This window comes from Micropterus salmoides, unplaced genomic scaffold, assembly GCF_014851395.1.
Source record: "Micropterus salmoides isolate LMB-PRFRI ecotype aquatic unplaced genomic scaffold, ASM1485139v1 Ms_hic_scaffold_12, whole genome shotgun sequence".
NCBI classification, from domain to species: domain Eukaryota; kingdom Metazoa; phylum Chordata; class Actinopteri; order Centrarchiformes; family Centrarchidae; genus Micropterus; species Micropterus salmoides.
In genome coordinates, this window is record NW_024040263.1 from 6,874,642 (window position 1) to 6,897,935 (window position 23,294).

General features: G+C 41.0%; 1 protein-coding gene across 6 annotated transcripts in view; it reads left to right on the forward strand.

The window, feature by feature from the left end:
* Nucleotides 1-23,294, forward strand: part of fbxw7 (F-box and WD repeat domain containing 7) — a 119,563-nt gene that overhangs the window by 86,104 nt on the left and 10,165 nt on the right. For 5 of the 6 annotated variants that reach the window (XM_038713105.1, XM_038713107.1, XM_038713106.1 and 2 more), the window contains 6 exons: nt 10,829-10,911; nt 11,991-12,132; nt 15,484-15,618; nt 17,782-17,905; nt 18,095-18,231; nt 18,875-18,988. In XM_038713105.1, the coding sequence (XP_038569033.1) occupies nt 10,829-10,911; nt 11,991-12,132; nt 15,484-15,618; nt 17,782-17,905; nt 18,095-18,231; nt 18,875-18,988 (735 nt within the window). Of the gene's footprint in view, nt 1-6,191; nt 6,571-10,828; nt 10,912-11,990; nt 12,133-15,483; nt 15,619-17,781; nt 17,906-18,094; nt 18,232-18,874; nt 18,989-23,294 lie in introns of those variants that run through there. The other variant, XM_038713110.1, reaches the window with a different exon arrangement.

Below are 23,294 nucleotides of genomic sequence, written 5' to 3' on the forward strand. Positions count from 1 at the left end.
CCATTTCATTACTTCTAACAGACTGTGTTAAACGGCATCCTCTGATCTCTGATCCACTTAGATTAAGGTCAAATCTCTGTTCAGAGTTTACTCAGGCATGTTGTCTTTTGAAACCCTTTATTTGGAACAGAAAACATGCAAATTACTGCTTTGTTGGGGAGATGAAAGGTTGTACGGGTAGATGGTGTTCCAGATGAGATCAGTATCACACGTAGTGATAGAATACCAAAGGCGCTGTGATGTGTGAGTTTCTGTAGTGAGTTCAGGTCAAGGCATGCGACCAAGTCACTGTCAGAATGTCCCCACCACCTTCTCAAGCATATTCAGGGATCTTCGGATGACAGGCAACACCCAGCAGGCACAATTTGGCTCGCTCTGCTTCATCTGGGATGCAGAGTGGTAATTCTGGATGATTAAAGAGGTTTATTCGTTTCTGTGTAAATGTTTATGCCAGCCCTGGCCAAGTTTCACCTGGCTCATCACACACATTTCCATAACCCTCTTTCACTTCTGAATGAGATATGACAGCTCAGGCTGCATCCAAATGCAAAACTAGATAGGCCCATCATTGGCAAAGGATTAGAAATGGAGGAAAATGTTTATACCGCTATGTTGAAAAAATTTTTTTCTTGTAGTTTGACAGTAGAATGTGACGTCTTGTTGAGGGACTTATCGTATAGCATATTAGAATTTTTTGAGTGGTCCAGCTTTCATTGCTCTTCCTCTACAGGGCCAAAAACTGTTTTAAGACTTTAAGACAATCTTGAATAAATGTTGTCCTTTTCTCATTTCAGAATGTCAAATGCATAATGAGGTCTTTGCTTGAAACATATTACATTTAATATGTACTTGTACTTAACAATTTATTTACACAAAATTGCAATTCTACCACTGTTACTAATATCTTAACTGTACATACTACTGTTGTAGGAGGCATGCCCGTTGTTTCCTATTAGTGTTGTATACATTGTAAAGACAAACTTGTGATTTTGGGCTTTACTTTGGAGAGGCCCTTCAAAATGAGGAAGATCACTGAATCGGCGCCACCCAAACTTGCTTTTCAGCTATATTGTAGATCAAATGTAATGAGGATTAGTATGAAGGAGGCTGTGGTCACACATTTCTGTCCGAAGTGTTTTCTGACACAGAAACCAGAACAGTTTCCAGCAAGCTACTGCAACTGAGCTGATGTGTGCTTTGGGCATTTTGCTGGTGGCCTCAGGATTTGGGTATGTTGCCTATGATTAGACAACATAACGATTGAAAGCATCATCCAAGTCTTTAAAATGCAAAGAGACACATTGAGTCATTGATTACTTGGACTGCATCACTTCTAGTGCAACAAATCTAACATCCTTGAGGAAAAACTAGTGATGCAGTGTACATCTTTATGCCCACGTCTAAAATCCTTCCCAGCGGGACTATAAGGACACCTGAATGTCGTCCAGGTGTCCTTGTAATCCTGCTGGGAAGAACTGTAGCCTGCCAGGATCTGCATATTAGTCTCCTCAGGTGAGATTGTTGAAAAACTGACAGAGATAGGTTTTATATTTCCAATCAGAAGGCAGTATATGTAGACACATTTTTATATTGCTCATCAGATTTTGGCTTATGCTGCAGTTCTTTTAGAGATTTGTAAACTAGGAATTTGGCATGTCCAGTGGTTAACCATTATTCATTTATTAAAGGTTCAGAATGGAGCAATATTTAGGCTTTATGTGTGCAGCTTTCCTAGATTCAGTGTATATATCGAGGCCACAGAGTAAATACAATCTTCCCTAAGCACTCACACCAGACTGACTTATTTTCCATGGGAAAATCTGCCTCTTGGGCTTTTATTTCCTAGCTGAGGGTTCAGTGGTCAATTTTAATAGTACACATTACTAAATACGGAGACAGGATCACTGTTATTCCCAGTAATGTGTGATGGCAAGAGACAGAACAGGGCTCTAGACATCAGAGCTCTGCTACAGATGCAGCAGAGGTTTATCTTTGTTGTCCAAGCTGTTTTGTAGCTGTTTTGTAGCTATTGAAGAATGTGTTTCATAGTGTATATTATAGTGTTTTATAGACAGACATTTTTTGACACAGTCTTACTTTCGTAAGTAGCAGTCCTTCACTGACGGTAGATGCTGTAATACTGTAACTCTGCAACACTGGCTCATTGAATTTCCCTGTTCTCTCCTCTTGTGTTTAAACTTTTGTACATTTTTCTTTTTCGTTCCATTGACCATTGACTATTAATTATTTCTCTCAAGACTTGTATACATTTTAAAATGCTGCATCTGCTTGAAACTCCAATTTCTAAATAATTGCCAATGATTGCAAATGCTGACCTCTGTTCTTCATTTATTTTCCATGAAACCCCATTGATGTCACGAGGGAGATACCAGTAGCTCTTGCTTTCATTTATTTTTTGACCTGACCCCTTCAAACTTGAATGTTTTAGTCGCGTGGGTGGCTGTAGGATATGTTAATTCAACACCATGCAGATGATGCTATTATTATCCTCCGCAGAATGCCATGATCCATGGTTTCCTTATTCATCAAATCTCCCCCACACGCAATAGCGTCTGTCCAGCCTGGAATGGGGCTCACACTTCACCATTACAAAATAATCTATTGAGAGGAGACCCCCATAGTCCTCTTTTTTTTTTTTTTTTTTTTTTTTCTTTCCACAGAGAAGGACAATCGCACAATGACATGGCCCCGTTTAGTGATGCATCACTGCCTTAGAAGTATTTGCCTCCTTCAAGTTCACCACCTCACATTAAACATTTGCTCAAGAAAGCCTCTTTTGTCCTTTAGTGCTTTTTTTCCCACCATCATCTGTTGATTTGGAATCGTCAGCCAGTCACTTGTACTAAACAGGTGTTAGACCTATAATTCACTTATTACCTCTAATGAGGCTCAAACAATGAATTAGTAACTCAACAGAAAATTTGTCAGACAATTTAGATTATCAATTTAGAGCATCAGTTGAAATTCCCCATTGCAACTTTTCATAGCCGAAGTTGAGACATTCAGTTTGCGTGTTTTATGCAACAGTCCAAAACCCAAACACATTCAATTTTACTATCATAGAAGATATGAAAACAAGCAAATCTCTAAATAGTAAATAGTTGCTGATTTATTCTCTGTCAATCGATTGATCGATTAAGCTCTAAATTAGTCCTTTATTAAGCCAAAATATTAAAACACTGGATGGTAAATCATAACTTATATAAAGACAACATTTGGTTTTATGCTAAATTGTGTGTAATTTTGACATGCTGTGGATTCAACAATCAAAAATTAGCAATAAACTGAAAATGATCAATATTTGTAACCAAAATGTCATGTCAATTCATCGCCTCCTCTTCTATCATCCAAGGATGCTCATCTTATTTGCAGGATTGTACAATATTGAGTCATTATGCTGAAACCTTGGCATTGATGATATCTATTATTTGTGCACAGTCAAATGAGATGGCTTTTTGCATTTCCCCACAAGCTATCCACCGCACTGCGCTGTAATGAGTGTATTTTTATACATCCTCTGCTGTTCAAATATTGCAGCAAAGGTAGGGGATATCTGATGGAGCACTATTACCTGAAATACCTAATTTGTTGATAATGAGAACAAAAATTATGTTTCCTTGTGAGAAAACAGCTTCACGTCTGACCAGCAGGATTTTCGGTTTTGATAAGCAGGAGGTCAGTTTCGGAGGAGGAGGAGCAGCGGGGGCTGTTAATGCTTTACCAACTGGCAGAAGGAGAGCGACAAAGGAGGCCACGGCCTATTCAAAGGCCACAGTGCAGCTCCTCTCGCATGCCAAGCATTCCAATGTGCTGTGTAAAGGTTGAGCCGGCAGAGAGCTACGAGAGGGCCTTTCCTCATGAGGGCCACCTTAAACACACACAGACAAAGCTCGGAGCGCTCCGTCTGATGCACCCCGATGACCACCGATTTGAAAGCTTTTCTGTGTGTGTTGGTGTTGTGAGAAAGTGTGACTAAAATGCTACGATTAGCGAAGTCCCTTTTTACACCTGTCATGTCCTCTCAAATGTATATCTTACTTTACTTTGGTGAGTTACCCTGCAAAAAGCTGTGCGTTTTGCAGTGTGCAAGTGCATCAATTTCTTTATACTCTAGTCTAAAATAACTCAACAATTCTGTCTCAAATTGTGTCAGATTTTTACCAGAACTCTCTTGCCATGTTTCCCTTTTCAGTAATGACCCCTGAAATCCCCCCCCCTGTGCCAGGTCAGTCTGTAATTACAGGTGTAAGCTGGGAGTGTCTGGAGGGCTGCCAGATCTAAATGCTCCATCACCTGTGAATAGAGTCCTTCCCATGACCCTCCATTGTGTCCCCTGTTTCCATGATGTAATGCCGATGTCTTGTGAGGTCAACGGTAGCAAATGTTGAAGATCTATTGAAAGTAATGGCACGGTCCAAATTGGTATGAACTGGATATCTAAAAGCCAGCGAACCCAAAGTTTCATTTAAACTTAACACAAATGTCACTGTTTTATAAATGGCAACCGGAAAGTTTAATGTAGAAATGAGTTTCAGTTTGTTCTCTTACAGCATAGTGACGTAACACAGTTGGCAAAAGACGCTGTTTAATATTCTCTGTTTTCAATTTGTCCAAGTTAATCAAACAAAAAGCATCTAGTGTTTTCATCTTGTTAGGGCTGAAAAATGTTTTATGTGAGTTGTGACAGTTTGCATTCAGCTGCACTAAATGCTAAATGTTCATGTATTATTAAACTGAAGCTTGAGGTTGTGATTTTTACTAGCTGTAATAACAGTCGTGAAGCCATCAGCAGTGCATATTGTTTACTGGGCAGGTGCAATCACCCATTACCTGCCACACTGAAATGCAAATATTGGCCCCTTTCCATGTGTGTTTTAAATAAACAGGTGCAGCTGTCGTGGATCCATTCACAGTTACCTGATGGATTTTAATGGCAGACTAGCTGTTGGGTTGGATGTCTTTAATGCAGCACTACAGTGCAGTATGGTCAATGTATGTCTGCAGGGGTCGAAGATGTATTTAGACAGTAAAAATTAAAAAACTTAATTTCAAGTGCAAAACCTGCATTGAAAGTTTATTTAAAGTAAATAAACTAATGGAAGTAAAGTACTAATGGAAAGTATCAAAAGACGTGACATATCATATTATTATTGATACATTAACATGTAAGCAGTACTTGTTGTAGTTGATCGAGGTGAAGCAGATTGTAACTGATTTTACATACATATGGGTAGTTTAATATATAACAACCCAACATATTTATAAAAGAAAATGAACTGCCAGCTATATTGATAGCTGATGAATCTTTGACTTACTATCAATTTACTTACTTTACTTTACTTACTTATCAATAAAAATGCCAAACATTCTCTGGTTCCTCTCAAATGTTAAAATTTGCTGCTCTTCATTGTCTTAAATTAAATACTAAATACTTTGGGGCTGTAGGTCTGCAATTTATCTGTGGTAATTTTCACTATTTTCTGACATTTTGTTGACAAAAAGGATTAATTGACGTATTAATTCTGATGAAATGTATTCTGCTTATTAATCTAAGGAAAATAATCATTAGTTGCATCATAAGTATTTTATTTTTCCACTACAGTATAGTGGAGGCGAAGTACAAAGTAGGATAAAATGGAAATACTCAGTACTTTAAAATTGTTTTTATGTACAGTACTTTAGAAAATGTATGCAGTTACCTTCCGCCACTGCATATATGTGCTTTACTCGGGAATGAATCAGTTAACTTCATTTTAATCTTCATTATAATCAGTTTGATGCAGATGGTTTTAGAGGCGAGGATGTATCCTATGTAAAAATACAGAGAGAGAAAGTGGCCATGGGCGGGGTGTATGGATGAGGTGTTTGTGGTCCTGCAACAAGTGGGGGTCCACGTTGTTTAATACTAAAGGTCAAGCGCGTACCCCACCCTGTGTCTGCTGCGCAGATGTCTCCGCTGCTCTGCTCGCAGAAGATGCGCCGCGCACAGTGTTGCATGTTGGACTGCACCATTCCTGCCACCTCCACCGGGGAGGCAGTAATCCGATCCTGTTCGGAGGAGCTGTTCAAGCCTGTGAAGAGGAAGAGGGCACTGGCTCTGAGCTCTGACGCTCGCTCCCTTCCACTCCTCCCCTTTCTGCCGAGTGTCACCCTCTTCCTCCCTCATCTGTTCACTCCCTGCTCAGTGAGGCTGGTCGGCGGCGCACACGCCTCCGGGATCGTCGCACCGCATTGTTCACCCATCGACCGAGCCCCCGTTTAAGCCGGCTTGACACGGCGGAGCTGTTTCCCCGTTTTGTTTGTCTTTTAAATGCCTTTACCGGGGGAATCTACTGCGTGCACGTCAGTCCGGTGACGCGCCCGAGCATGTTCACATCAGAGACGGCGTCGGATTTACCTGAGAGTATTACGCTGCCCTCGCACTGTCAGAGCCATCTCCCCACCACGCACGCACATTTGGACTTCACCGATTGTCACTGAAAGGAAAGGAAAACACACCGGGTTACAAGGATGGGGTTCTACGGCACTTTAAAGATGATTTTCTACAAAGTGAGTACGATTTCTGCCTGTATTCGCCTCCCAACACATCCCCGCCTCTTCTGATTTAATGTTTGACTCGCTCTGTCGCCCTCATTATCTTTGACGGCAGATTGTACGGCCACTGCGGAGGACGAACAGCAGTGTAGCAGACCCCCAGAGACACCGCTTTAATTGCCGGGGCCTGTGTGTTATATTAGCGCTGCATTAAAATGTTGAAATATCGCGACGGGATTTGGCATCCTTTTGCCTTCATTGTAACTTCAGTCCTGTAAATAAACGCCGCGGCACAGAATCAGGGTGAATCTCTGTATTTGTAAACGGGTTACTGCTGTGACAGTTATATGGTCAATTCATTCTGCAATGCTGAATGAAAGTATGTTCGTATTTACTGGTTATGCACTACTGAATTTCCTGCTTGTGGATGGCATAAGATCCCATTTTACCTCCGCGTTGGCTCGATGCTCTGTGCACCTGCACATAAACTGTGGTCCTCCCTTCCACATAAGCTAGTAGCCTATAGATGCTTTAGCTTATGATATATATACTACACACAGATGGCTGATATCTTCGACTCCTGTGTTTTTAACACTTGCAGCCTTCCACTTTTGTAATTAACCATCAGTTGCAGGAACAAAATCCGCCCATATCCCCCTTGCAATCCTCCCCAGTTTGCAGGGTTATTAGGATTCCACATTATGCAGCAGTGGTTATCTTGCGCTGGCCGAAGTGGCTGCTTGAGATGCATGCATGTGATCAGTCTGCTGTCGCCTGTTGGAGTAGCTTATTCCCTGACATTGTGCACTGGCCTCAGGCTCCAACCACAGATAATGGGTCACTGTGTCAGACTGCATGAGGTAGAAGATCCTCAAGGATGTTGGGTGTATTGTGCTGGATGGCAGCCATAAAATTATGCTCCCTTAGTTGGAATTGCAGTGTACGAACAAGAATATGAAAGGGAATTTGTTATGCTGTGTGTGTGTGTGTGTGTGTGTGTGTGTAATGTAAACAAATGTATTAATCACTTGCGTTTCAAAATCGGCCTAAAGAGAAAATCCCTTGCAGTGGGGATTTTTTGTGTGTAGCTGTGTGCACTTTGTCTGTGTAGTGTTGAGGCTTTTACTCAATTAATTAAGTGAAAATGTCATTCTTAACCAGTGAGCAGTAGTTTATTGAAATGAACGGGGATTCATTTGTATTCTCCATCCATTTTGTGGATGTGCACATTCTAAGATATCAGGATTTTGAAGTCAGCCCCTAGAGCTTGAATATTTTTCTGCTGCTCTTTGATGGTGCTGACAGAAAGTGAAACACCAAGACTCATTTATTTTTAAGACATATACAAATCTATTTTCTTGTTTGATTCCAATCCTGGTCCTTATGAAGTCCACAACTTGCCAATTCTTTCCAAAATGGCCAGTTCTCGGATGCAACTGTTTCTCCGTCTCAAGGAAAGCTGATTTACATGATGAAACTGTTTCATGGCTGCTCGAAACACTGTTTGAAAAATGAGAAAAGATTTTCAAGTGACTGATGCTGCAGGATGTAGTCTCCGTTAAAATGAATCAACACATTATGTAAGAGCGATTGCTGTCTTTAAAATATCATTAACACTCTGTGTATCCATCTGTCGTGCTTTTGGCCAGATAGGGAAAGGGGGAATCCAAAAGGGGGGGGGGGGGGGGCGCGACTGATTAGTAGTGATTTACAAACACTGCGTTCTCTGGTTACCTTTTCCCAGGCTGAAACCCAAGGAGAGGCTGGTTACACACTGTTATTTTGTTTTCACGCCCGCATTTTAGTTTGAGCTTTTTCTTCCATGTGCACACAGAGGCGCACACACTCAAAGCCAGCTAGCGCTCCCTCTTTTTCTCTTTCACACACAGAAAACATACACGCACACACATCCACTTCATGCATACGCACACACCCAGGCTCTCCTTGGCTACTGAACTGCCATAGCAGTGAGATCACCGCGTTAAGAACAAGGCAGTGGGGTTATAGAGCTGGATCCTAAGAAGCAGAAATATCTTATAACCCCACCCCCCTCCCACCACTACCCTTTTTTTCCTTAATAATCAAACAAGCTGTCAGACAGATATTTTAAATGTAGACGAGTAGAACAGAAGCTACATACCTACATAGCTTTTGAAAGCATTTGTTTTATGCCATATAGATTACATTTCCCTGTGCTTTTCTATACATTTCCATAACAAATTACTCAAGATTTTTTAATGGCTCTTCCCGTGATCCTCTCTGCAGCTTCACACAGGAGCGGACTTGTGAGGAAAAGAGCACAAATCATTTTTCAGATTACAGTCTAAAGTCCAGGGGAGCACCTAAACTGCAGCACAAGTTGGTGTGCTAGTCATGTACACATTCTTCTATAAACTCAGGCTTTGGTTGTTTCTGTGCATTGATCCATTCTGTAGTCCACAAAATAAATCCTGAGGTAGGGATCCTGTACTGATGCCTAATGCAGGGGTGCAGTTGCTGACATCCTGCTCATCATTCGGCTTTTCTAAATAGTTTTTCGTCGTTCATCATCACTGCTTTGATATATTGCGTGCTGTTCTCAACGCTCAAATGTGCATCTCAGGCTGAAAACACTGGGGGGGACAAACACACACTTACCAAATTATAGTGATAAAAAACAAAACAAAAAAAACACACATCTTGAGGAGAGACATGTAATCATGCCACTGTAAAGCCAGACAGTACGGAGTCAAACGTCCAGTGCTGTTTTCTTGTGTAGCATACAATAACATACCCAAAATGCATGAAAACAGCTTTGTTTTGGGAGTAATTGTGAATGTGGTTTCTGCTTTCTACAATAGCAGAAGCACAGATGGAGGTTCTGTAACACATTTTCAAGTACAGGTTGCAACTTGCAGCGCTCGACTGTAACTGTAGGCAAACAGTTGACAAATTATTTTGACCCTAAATGAAAGTGCAAAACACTGATTGTTGTGCCATAAGTATAACAATAGTAATATCATAGAACCTTGTGAAAAACATTCTACAGTTCAGGAAAAAAATCATTCATCTGCACCATGATGTCTGTATTTTGGTCATAATACACCCTTGTTAGTGCTGCTGGTGGTTCCTACAACAGGGCTGATTTACAGTGAAGCCCAGACAGAGAATCAAGAGAAGAGCCTTTTTGTCTTGTTGGAGAATCGGTGGCTTTAAACTTGAAACTGCATGAACACGGTTGAATCTCGCCACGCTTTCACTTAAACATGAAACACATTTAATTAATCAAGAGACAAGACCAGACTGTCACATTGTATGTCTTATTTTCGGCCTTAAAATCAATCGGTGTCTGGTTGTTCAGCTTGTTAATCACGGGGGAGCGGCCATGAGAATGATGATCACTTGCATGTGTGGTGCGAGGCCTTGCCAGAGAGAGTGGCAGGCATGGGATGAAGAAAATTGGCTTGCCCAGGCCTTTACACAGGCTCCTTTGTTTGCGCAGTAGGATAGGTGGTAACAGGGATTGGTTGGTGTGTGCACATGCAGGTGATGGAGTGATAAAGACTCATCTTGCTCTGCTTTTCCTTGTCAAGTATCCGTGTGAAGCAAACTTCAAAGAAAGAGTGCACCCTGTACCCTCCCTGAACACGTTGTTGTACTTGGTGGTTATCTTGCGCGTGTGAACATGCTGTACACCTTTTGAGTTTTGGGTGTGAATGTGTGACTGCCTCTAGATATTACGGCATGTCTGGCATGTTTACCTGCCATGTGCCTGCACTATGGAAAATAATCAAAATAAAGCACAGTATTGTTAAACAAGTGCCTGTTTTGTTTCTTACTATATCATAATGTTGAGCTGCTTCATCTACAGATAGGTCTCTGCTTTGTTATGGAGCATGTTAATAAATTGAATATAGCCTGTGCATTAAAGTTTAATTTCCTATCTGCATAAAGCTGTTGCAAGACTGTGATGTCTGTGTTTTAATATGCTGAATTTCAGACATAATGTTAACAAAGTCTGTAGCTTACAAAAGCAAATTTCTGCTTCCAACTCTGTTTTTAAAAAACATCCATGACCCATGTCCTTTCTCAAATTTTCTTTTCAAGAGCTGGTGACTTAGAATCTATCATCAAAACTCAAATCATAACTAGTTGTTTTTGAAAGTAAGTTATCAGAAGCACGGGTGCAGTGTAATAATTAGGTTTCTGTTTTGTGTTTGTGTCTCCTCCAGTGTTACGCCGTGATGGTTTCTAATTCTTTTCTGTCTTTTTTTTTTTTTCTTTTCTTCCTCAGATGAAGAGAAAGTTGGACCATGGCCCTGAGGTCCGGTCTTTCCCTTCAGGAAAAAAGCCCTGCAAAGGTCCAGAGTATCCAAGGTAAAGCAATTTAGATTTCACCCCTAAGGCAACCAAGTGGCTCAACAGAGGTGTGCCTTATCCTAATTTTTCTTCTACTGCAGTGTTTTGCAATTGTTTCCCACCAAAGGGTCAAAGGGATTTTAGTTGAAATGACATTTTAAAGAGATCATAGCTCCATATTTAGTACTATACATAGATTAAATGAATCTACTGTGAAAAGAAATGAGAAAAAAAATAGAGGTACTGTATGAACCAAGATACTGTATCTTCACGCAAGATGAGGCTCTTCATCATATTGTATCTCAAGCATCCAGCCAGCAGCCTCAGATGTTTCTCTAACCCTAAATATTTAATGCACGTGTTCACATGTAGCCACATTAAAATTCAGACTGAACACAGCCACTTAACTGTAAACGTTGCCATGTAACTGGCCCCGTCTTAGCTTCCTCTCCCATTAAAAATGAATCAATATTGAAATGGACCCCAGCTTTCCATTTTGCTGTCAGCAAGCAGAATCTGAAGTGTCGAAGGTGCCAACTGGACGGTTTCTTCCGCTGCCCTTACATTACTAGAGCACACGGGCGCCCTTTGAAGTCCTGTGGTGCTTTTCACATTCAGGTTCTTACAACCAGACTTCCAACAGAAACCTGTGGGATTGTGCATGCTTTGAAGTCTCGGAGTTAAAAATATTGGAAGTACTTTCAGGCATTTACATTTTAGTTTGTTGTGATTTTGACCTACTGCACGTGATTGAAATGTGCTTCTCCTTTTGTGACCAACAGGATAACATTTAGTTTGAAACTAGAAAATGCAAGACAGGGTTTAATTAAGGAAATCAGTATAATATAAAAAGAAAACACAGTTTGTATTGAATGTGCAGAGTAGACATGCTTTCAGCTGGGGTTTTTATTGCCAAATCAAATCACTGATCAGTCAAAGCAGTCATATGTAAAATGCTTTTAGTTTAAAGTGAAGCTATTCTGTTTTTAATACTTCTTGTTGAAAGCAGTACTTTCTCATCTTCTCTCTAAGGCTTTTTGCCTTTGAAGGTCCCGTATGATTTTCGCTTTTAAGGGTTTTTCTCTCTTTAATTGCAGCCCGACAGGAATTGTCCCTTGTCCAGCCACACCCACCACATTTGGCCACATTAGAACAGCCAATGGTCAGGGGCAGCAGAGACGGCGCATCACCTCAATCCAGCCACCCACGGGTCTCCAGGAATGGCTCCGAACATTTCAGGTGAGCACAGTGGAGTTTTCATTTTCTTTTTCATTTTACCCCATGGGCAACTCTGAATCCTCGAGCAAAAGCTCATCAAAAAGCAGATGTTACACCCAATCAATGTTCACTTAGTCTCAGAGATAATTGCTGCCTTGTTGTCCTGGCCCACCACATTACCATAGGCACTGTAGCGTGGGATTGGATTTAGCCATACCTGTACCAGACTAAAAAGCAGAGTTATAACCTATGGTCTGTATTAAAAGTTGAACAGATGTTGCCTTCTCTGATCCTCTGAAATAAAGTTAAAGTTGCTGCACTATAATCTAAGCCTATTATTAACATGTCATGTATTTTTACTTCATCATCCAAGGACAGTAATGCAGACTTTGGATTTCTTTTGTGTCCATGATTAGAAAACAACATATTTTATCTGGTTTACTGTCAGTGTCTGTAGAGACAGTAGACTGGTATCCATCAGGTACTTTCTCTATATTATAATTTACCCTATTTTTTATATTCATTTTATTATATTATCATTGTCTGTGCAGATGCAACATAATAGAGACATTTCTTTCATATTAGACTTCGGCTCTAATGACTCCAGACGTCATGGAAATAGGATGTCATTTAAACATTAGCCTTGACGGGGTCGCTCTGATTTCCTATATAATAGTTTCCCATGGATTTCATTACCTAAGAGTGCTTAAACTCATTATCTTTGAATAGCTGGGCGAACCTCTGACACCTCAGTGTTTGTTTTATGTATATTAGTCCGCAGGCCTGACCTGCCACAGTCTACTGTCTTCGATCTGGCACCGCAGGCTACAGGCAGCTAAACCTCCAACGTACATTCTGTACATTCCCCAGTCCAGTCCTAGCCTGTAGCTCTCATTACAGAGGGAGAAACGGCTACAAAGCCGCATACTAAAGCTAGAAAGAATGTTTTCCACAAAAAAGTCCGGATACACATGGTCATGGCAAAAATCACATATTACATTAAGATTTTGGGAAATATGCTTATTTTGCAGAGAGTTAGAAGAGAAGAGCGAGGCCACTCGTATCTTTCCATTAAATATAAAGCTACTGCCAATTAGCTTAGCATAAAGGCTGGAAACAGTTAGCATGGCTCTGTCGCGTGGTAACAAAATCAGCCTGGCAGCACCTCCAAAGCTCACTAAATAACACTAAATTTCTCATTGGTTTTGCTTGAAACCTTTAAGGCTAAAAAATTCAGTCATTATGAAATGAAGTAGGATTTTTTACAGCAGAAACTGAATGTTTAAACAATGATAAGTGGATCAAAAGAGTAACAACTCTCTCTTTGATCCGCATCAGTGAGCCTGCGTGAATTCCCTGCATGTTCAAGTATCAGCACATCCCAAATATTTTCTTCTGGTTTGTGTTACAGCAGTTCTCAGCAGATAATTGACAGGAACCAAATATTTTAAACTACCTTTTAGTTTATCTTGGAAACTCTTGGAATACCTTGAGGAAGTTTGATTTGAGATAAATATTAAATATACCTGCAAAGTGTACAGCCCCATAGGGAACAATGAAAAGCCTTAAACTTTTAAGGAACTTTTTGAACATAAAACTTTTGCCAAGTACTTTTATGAATACGTAACTAGAGGCTATAAAGTTTTCTAGCAGTTTAAACAAAATAATCCAGCCTCGGGTTGGGAATTGTGAACCTGTACTGTTTAGAATTCTGTTTAAACAAAAACTACCAATAATTTATGGCAAAAAAATTATGTAACACGTAAGTAGCTGTTGCGTGGTCCTCCCAATGATAGGGAGGAGGTCTCTTAACCACCTGATTACCTCTAGAACCACACCTCTGGCTATAGTATTTAGCTGCTAAATTACAGGTGGTTTGTGTGCGCCAGACTTTTCTTCCTGCCTCGCAGCCTGTAATCATTGTTAGATTTCAGCGCTCCACAGAGGAAAACAACTGCAGCTATTGGGTCCAACATGCAGTACAGTGCTACTCAGCAGCCAACGCAGGAAAAATAATCCCAGAGAGTTCTAATGTTGTTAATGGAGTCTGCTTCCTGATGTTAAAATTTTCCACTAATGTGTTGGCTGCTAGAAATAGGCAGGTGCCTCAAGCATCTCTGTACCACCGCTGTGGAGGTCACGTAGGGAACATTAGCATGTTACAGACTTGTACTTGTCTCCCAGGCACCCCAATCAAAGTAAAATAAGAGCTTACCCAAGCTCACTAAGGAGTCTACTTTGACAACGATACATTCGCACAACCGGCCCATAATGCCCCGCTGCTATGTTTTTCAGTTAACACTGAATACTTTTACAGCTGTGCTGGGTGTGGCAATCCAAGTGTGGAGATGCAATGAGTATTCTGCTGACAATACACTAGTGTATTTCCACATGTGATAGCCAACCTGTAGCCAAAAATTTTTTTTTATTTATTTTGAAAACTTCTGGTGAGGACAATACAGAGAGAATACAGTCAAACAGTTCCTATAATGTTGTACTGATACCAAATGAGAAAAAAACACTGAATAGCTATAACAGAAAGTGTGTTAGAACATGACTTTACATTGAAACAATTGCAAAGTCCTAAACACAAGTAGATACATGTTAAATTATTTGAATGTTATGCTGTTGAAATGTAAAGTAAGTGAACTTGCTACTCCTGAAAAATGTTTTCAAATACTTGTGTTGCCCAACAGCAAAATACATCAAACAGTACAAATACAGTCCAAACTCTAATGGATATCAGTGGTGAAGAATGACATTACATTTAGCTGTGATCTTCTCCTTTGTCTTTTGGCTGCTCCCCATAGGGGTCACCAAAGCGGATCATCTGTTTCCATCTTGCTGGCAAACCCGGCCCCGCCCAACACCCGGCATGGAGATCTGATGATCCGCATATTTGATTTGGCGTAGGCTTTTTACTTCCTGTCGTAAGCCTCCCATGTTTAGCTGTGATGAAGGTCTCAAAGTATCTTACATGGCTGACAGCCGGTGCAGCTCAGTACTTTTAATTAGCAACACCTTTTCTTTATACCACCATCATAACTAGAGTAACCTTGAACGTGCATCCTAACATCTGAGGTGTCAAGATTCCTAGAGCTCATCTTGAGTCGGCTTGTTAAATTCTCTCTTTTTTTTTTTTTTAGCAGAGTTGAGACTGTCATCGTGAGTTGACTTCGTGAGTTGCTAGTTTCAGCAGGTCTGCCATCCCAGGCTTGCATACAACTGATTTAACAAAAATAAATCCAATCCAACTTTTGATGACATGTAGTGTAGCTTGTGTTCCTATCAACTGCACTTATTTTAAAGCCAGGATTTAATGTAGAGCATGTAATTCTTTGAAACCAGTTTCTTTATCCTGTTCTGTTGCAGAGCTGGACTGGCCCAGAGAAGCTGCTGGCGCTGGATGAGTTGATTGACAGCTGTGAGCCCACACAAGTCAAGCATATGATGCAGGTGATCGAGCCTCAGTTTCAGCGAGACTTCATCTCCCTGCTCCCCAAAGAGGTGAGTTCCTGAATCCCCTTTTCTGTTATCAGTTCACAACATCTCTAGTCCTTGTCCTCCTATTCCTTTCCCTTCTGACCCGAGCTCCCATCGGGAATCCCTCGTGGTAGACATTGTTTTTGAGTGAGCATGACGTGACAAAGAAGAGGCTTCCTCGCCAGCCTTAATACTGTCGCTGTCTTCCTTCACATCATTTAACGGCATCCATAGTGGGTGTTTCTGCATCATAACTGACAATACAAATAATCTTAAGTGTCACACTGATGATAAGATCACATAAGGGATTCTTACAAAACAGCCGCGACCCATCGTGTCTGGTGTAGCTGATCAAATACTTAACACCTTGTTTCTGTCTGGCAGGTGTTAGGATGAAAGGGATGGGTTGGTGGCATAGAGAGTGAGGCAATAGAATGAAAGATTTCAAGGTGTCAGCACCACTTGCTCCGAAGCCAAATATACATCATCATGTGTGTTCTCACCAGGACACGAGCACTCTCTTCATTTTGTTTTCGGTTTCTCCTTTTATTTTTTATATATCCTGTTCCCTCTGACTTCTTTGGATAATCCCATCTCTCTCCTCTCTGCCAGAGCTGCTGGAAATATATTGGCGGAGCTGTTAAGTAATTTTAACAGGACAATCCCTGTAGCCACGCTGTAGAAACCGCTGTAATTGAACCTATGAAGACAATCTGCAGAAGGCGGCGTGTCAGGCTTAAAAAGCAATCACAGACTCGAGGTCCATTCATAAAACTTTTAGAATATCCTCAGGCCTGGTAATGACTACTGGCTTAGACAGGCTTACAGGTGATGGAGGTGTGTCAGGGGTTGTGGGTCTTGTCTGGGCCAAGTCACTTAGAATAACCCTAAAACTTTACTGTAAAAACCCTCGATAATGATCCTCAGTCAAAATGTTTTCCAAGAACTCTTGAACTGCGTCAAGTGTGATATTTGAAATGGAAAATTTATTGACGAATGAAGTGCTTGAGAACTTTAAGGGAACTTAAAGGTACAATGATTTTCAGATCAGGAGCCTGTTGTCACAAGGATAGGACTTGGACTATCGCTGATATCGAACTAAAAGTCAGATGTCAGATGGCCGTCTAAATTCATCTGTTGCACAAAGCTATCTGGTTCTTGAATATCTTAAGCAGGACTAGTCTGCATTGAATTCTGGGTAAATTTAAACTAAAATTTGTGGCTGGCAGAGACTGACTAAAACCCTTATTATTAATCGCTTCACAACATTGTCAGAAAAGCACAAATTATGAGCCATGTTTTCCTTTTTGAATATGAGGATTTCATGGTTTGTTGTTATATGATGATAGGAAACTCAATGTTTTGGGATTTTAGAGATATTTAGTCGAATGAAACAAGCTATTTAAGCTATAATCTTGTGTGGTGAGAAATTATAACAGGCCTGTTATGTCTACGAACAAAATAAAGGCTGGCCTAACACTACCATCATTGTAAACCAGTCTAAACTATCTTTGTGAAACCCACGGCGACATGGTGTTCATGACACCACTCCTGAATTTATCCCACAGTGTGCTGTGGGTCATCATCATCTGGGATTACTATAATATAATAAAAGAACAATATTTGCACAATGGGTTACACCTCATCCTGCAAAATGAACCCATAATCCTCCCCCCCCCCTTTTATGATGATACAGAGCAGGCACGTGACCTGATCGTTGATGCACCGTGTTGTTTCATAGTTGCAGCAGTTATTGCGTGTTGAGAGCTTTGTCCAAATATATGCCTGTTTGAAAAAACAGCAGACCTTAGCATTTTTTCCCTAATACTCAGGTGTCCAGATTTATGCTCATTATACCAGATTTTGTGTCATAGTATGCAGCCTTTGGCTTAACAAATAGTAGCCCTGACAGTATTATCTGCTGTGCGAAGCTCCTTTTGTATATTTTTTGTTAGGCTCCAATAGAAATGTTTATTCGCTTCACGTCTAACCTTGTCAGTTAGATTCATGCTGTTAATATTGTGCACATAGTTTGTTTTCTTAGCTGTTCCTTTTTGTTATTATTTAGTCACTTCAAGCTTAAAGTCCTCTTCCATGATGTGTTTGTACTGTTGTGAATAATGGGTCCTTTTTGTGTCTCCTTTTCCATTTACACTTCTTGCATTCCCCATCCTTGTCTTTCAACAGCTGGCTTTGTATGTGCTGTCATTCCTGGAACCGAAGGACCTCCTCCAAGCAGCCCAGACGTGTCGCTACTGGCGCATCCTGGCAGAAGACAACCTGCTGTGGAGGGAGAAGTGCAGGGAAGAAGGTGAGTCTCAAGTCTTTGCAACAGATGTAGACAGACAGACAACACGCAGTCACCCAGCGGGAGCAGTCTGCAGCTGCCGCTGTGGTCGACACTGTGCTTGAAGATGTGGTTGTACCGGTTATTAAAATAAACTTTAAGAAAAAAACATGCGCCTGTTAGTCCAATCTGCTTCCGTCTCTCTCCTAATAGGCATCGATGAGCCTCTACCCCCCAAGAAGAGGAAAATCGTCAAGCCTGGCTTCACTCACAGCCCCTGGAAGAGTGCCTACATCAGGCAGCACAGAATAGACACAAACTGGAGGAGAGGGGACCTCAAATCACCCAAGGTAGCTTTTCCTTCAAACTTCAATAACCCAGAGGTTAGCTGATCTTATAGATCTGACATCAAATGACTTTGATTCAAAGAAAGACAGTTCAATGACGGTCTGAGGTGTAAACGATGGAAAGTTAGTGGCCGGGCAGGTCCGTGCTCCGCAGTGTAAGTGTTGGAGGATAATTGAGCTGGAGCACAGCATGATCTTACTCTCCTTCAATCTATTTGTATTTCACCAGTTTAGAAGTTTGCCATAAAGCATGACCAGCATACTAGAGTTTATCCCTAATGCGCCTTGTGTGCTTCTTTTCAAACGGCCTTGGGGTCGTTTTAGGCCACTGATGTAAATTTGGCTGTGCTCTTCAACTTCTTTTGCATATGCTATGTACTCTGGGTCACAGGACTGCTAGCTCAGCAAACTACAGAGTCTACACTCTCACACACACACTCTCACACACACACACACCTCTGCTTAAAAAGCTGTGTACACCTGCAGCACTTGATGACATTTTCTTCTCCTCTCCTCTTTGATGTATAAAGCACCAGAGATGTGACATTGTCAACCTCTGTTCTTGCCATTTGCGTTGTCATTCCACATCCACCTCCATCCTCCACGCCCTTCTCATTGCATCTCTCTTTATCCGTCCAATCTAAAGGTGCTGAAAGGTCATGATGACCACGTGATCACCTGCCTCCAATTCTGTGGCAACCGCATTGTCAGCGGCTCAGACGACAACACGCTGAAAGTCTGGTCGGCCATCACAGGAAAGGTATGGGGTAACCGAAGTTCAAGTTAAATCAACTTCATTCATTTTGTGTCATTTGAATAATTGCTTCACGGTTCATTGTACATTTAGCTAGACATAAAAACATATCAGCTTTCCTCCCTGACACCTAACTGTATCCGCACAGCTCCTGCTAACCTGACACGTAGTTATTAGTAACATTAGTCACGTAAAAACATCCTCGCAAGACTTCTATTTCAGTCTATTCTCTCCTCTTAGCCATTTTGCAGACTTGTTACACAGCACATGTCCGCAAGCAGTGTTAGTATTCATTGCTGAAGCTGGTGCAGCCACACGGGCCTTGTGCTGCAGCTTTACACTGTGTATTAAAAAGAAAGGCAGTGGTTGTACTGTGTTGTTGGAGAGAGGTTCACAGATTGTTGTAAATCTCTGCGCTTTCACGCCTCTGTGTTGGACTCTATTTTCAGAAGATCCTCTGTAAACTGCTGTTGCATATTTCTCTTTTCCACTCGATTCCTTTCACTTTTACATGGCAAATAATTGATGCGTTTGTGCTGTGAACTTCTGCCGTTTCATTTCATCAAAATAAAATAAAAACACATTAAAAGAAAATCCCTCGGAGAAATTGATATTCTGCATGATCACACTGCAGTAGGCTTCTCTTTCTGTTGGGCACAATCGACCAGAGAGCTTGCTTTTCATTGCTGCAAAGACTGAGTCTAACAGGTAGTAATGTTGGTATTCAGCCAACTGGTGATTACACGCATATCAGTCACAGCATTTGCTGATCTGAACAGATCTCGCCAAGGTCATCCGATATGCATGGAGCACGATTTGGCTCTCCTTTACCCAAAGACAATTTTCTTGATGATAGGTTGTTGAGTTACAGCTACAGTGGCTCCATGTTGGTGGTGGAAGTCTGTGATGAGTCACATCGCCAGCAGGCTCAACTGCTTTTCGTCAAACTGTCCTGTATTCAGACTGACAGTCACACAGGATATTGTCTGTGGTTTGTACAACGTTAATCCGACTCAGAGTTGTTTGTTTACATTAGTAATGAGGAGGCGATGAGACTAAATCCGTTTCTGTTTGGGTGCTGTATTCAGAGCACATCCCTCTCTCTGGATTTCATCTGTTTGCTTCCTTAGCTCTTGACACCAGAGAAAGAATCCCTCACTTGAAAGGAATGGCCAATTAAACCTAGTCGACCATTTCGGGTGAAGTAGCTGTCGATGCCAGTAAAACTGTAAAGTAAAGATACAATGAGATTACCAGCACCTGCATTTGTTTTTCCTCTTTGCTGGCAACTTTCTTTATAGCCTTCGCCAGCATATTTGAGCACTCGATTGCTACGTTTTCCACGCTGTCCGTCTTTCCCCGTGAGATGCATGACTGTGAAGTAGCTATCAGTGATATGGAGGTGTTACACAGTTTGCGATGGCCCTTGGATGAATGCTTCTTGTGGCTCCCAATTCACGTGCCAATATCCATCTCTCTTGTCCTTCATATTAGCAAGATGTTTGGAAAATATCTACTCCTTAACCTTCTCTTTAAAAGTGATTTGTTTGACCTTGGGGCATCTTTTTTTCACACAAATCCTTTTAATGGTAAACTCTACTGGGATGCCTACATTACTGTCTTCCAGAGGCTGTAGTGGGCTCTTTTAAAGCTAGAGTGAAGATACTAGTATCATATGAAACTAGATGACCTAAGGCATCCATTGGTACCATGGCATGCTAGCAATTAAATTTTGCACCATATCTGTGTCAAAACAAAAAATTTGCTGCAACATCTTATAAGGCATAATTGAGCATGATAATGGCCCCTATATACTTCTTAGTTACAGATTTATGGCTAGCTCAAATACATTTTCCGATTTATACTACTATGTGTGACACATCCTGTAGAGATGTCCTCGCCCCCTACAAAAATGACAAAAGGGATCTATGGTAGGAAAGGGTGGAGTGGAATTAACTTCAAGAACTTTTCCACAGCTCAGCTTCTTAAACAGAAGATCTTACTCAGAATTGGATCAGTAAGAGATTGCAGCATGAAGATAAACAGAGATGAAGAACACTGCTGTTAGTCTTTAAACCTTCTCCTTTTGAAGCGTGATGCCATTAGACTGAATAGGTGGTTTTCTTTTCTTTGCTCCATCACCTACATGCTCTGAAAAGATCGTATTTTTGATTTTGGGTTGTTGTTTTTTTTTTTCCTTTCCTTCATCGGAAAAAGCAGTCCCTACAAATCGGTAATGAGTTTGTGCGACGATTATAGATCACAAGGGTAAATTGGCTCACACTCTCAGACATTCGCGGCTACATATGTCCTTTTCTTCAGAGGAGAGATTTGAAATGCAGCTCAGGCGGCTTCGACTGTAGGTAGAGGATTTAAATTGATGGGAAGGAAAAAGAAATCACAGCATAGACGAGTTGTGCCAGAGGTAGATCAGTGTTAACACTTCTCCTCTGCCACTTGCTGCTTTTGCTCAGAAACCTTGTGTTCAATTTAGAGCGATCAAAAAGATTCCCCTGTGATGGGACAACGTGGGGTGAATCAAATGGCGTTGCGTCACTTTTCGGCATCAAAATGTTGTCATGTTTTTCTCTCCACCCACAGTGTCCCCAGGCCTTTGCTAAATAGTGCATCAGTGATGATGCTGACAAGATTGTAACAGATGTTTCTATCAATAGTTGAATGAATCTGTTCAATATCATTTTGTTTTTCTGTTCAAGATTTATTTGTGAATCATGTATTTTTTAAACACACCGGGTATTTTTTTGCACAGAAAGCAAAGTGTCCTATTGTGGTGACATGGATTTAAATTATAACAAGTATTACTCCAGTGCAGTCTTGCCAAAGGTTCAACCAACACTATGACAGATAGTGGCTACTGTTTCATCTTTGCAGCCAGTTTTATCCTGCCGTTCATTAACCTTGTTATATAAAAGACAACGAATTGAACCCATGCTGTGAGGCAATCAGGAAATTATTGTAAGCGCACATTATGTGAAAATGCCTCCACGCCTCTGAAAGAACTGGGCCGTTGCTTAGTGATCAGCTGAGACAATGGGGAATTTGATTGTGGGTGAAAATATTGCATCAGAGATTAAATTAAAGTTTTTCATCTGTCATCTTGCATGTGCGGTTCAGACTTGTGGTATGGATGACTTTTTTTTTTTTAAAGGCGTTGTTTTCCTGCTGAAGAAGCAGTTGCTTAGACGATTCTTGAAGGCGCCGTCTTCACCTGAAGATGTCAATCTTTCACTCACACAAACAGCCGTGCACATCTCATTGCTTCAGAGGTGGCTGCCTGGTGCTTAACAGAGCAGAGCATGCCCTTGGTGGTGCCTGTCAGCAGCAGTCTCAGCTGTCAGGCAGATCTAAGATGGCAGACCTGTGGACTGCTGTCGTAGCCAGGGACTGGTTTCCTCTGCCAGATGCCTCAGTTGCATGGATACCCAGTTTACCTTCTCCTCTTTTTCACTAATGGAGATTAAAGATTGATTTTGGAGCTGTGATTGTAACAGGAATATTATTAAGATCATTAGCGATGGGGAAATTACTACTTAAATTAATGTAATGAAGGACATCTAGCATTTATTCTTTTGGTGTGTGTGACTGCACAGCGGAAGGTGTGTTTCCATAATAATCCCCTGTGAACTGTGTAGTTATCTGTGCATAGACTGCAGGGTAGTCTTGTCAGTATTAAAAGTGAAACAGTAATGCTCATGGCCATGTCAAGGCTCAAGGAATGGAACAGTGCAAACATGTTGCTGTCCTCATTCTCACTCAGAATATCTTTTAGTCTTCATTCAGTCCTTTCATTAATCGTCCTTATTCCTCCTGCATTAATTCTGTTTGACAATCTGAGAACATGGTCCCTCTTTGCAGTTGCAGGGGGAAAACATGCCAAGAGAAGCTCTTGGTAGAGAAAGAAAAGTGAGATTTTTCCTTCAACTCCATTACAGTGTCTGTCAGGATGCCTTTGGAATATATTACTGAACCAAACAATTCTTAAAAATGTTGGCTAGTATGGTGGATTTGATTAAACCATTGGTTAGCTTAGCTGTTACGGTATTTCATCATTTACATAGCGCATATCATCTCCATTGTTGCTGTGGTTGTTTAATCCAAATGTAGGTACTGTTTGAACAGATCTACTTTGGAGCTCTGTTAAACAGACCGCTGCCAGCCAAGCAGAAATGTGCTTTTTCCATCGCCATGGTAGAAGTACTCACAACCACGGACCATCTGAAATCTTTGCTCCTGTTCTTCTTTCTTTACTGTTAATCTTTGAAATGAATCAAAAAGGGTAAAAATGTTAAAG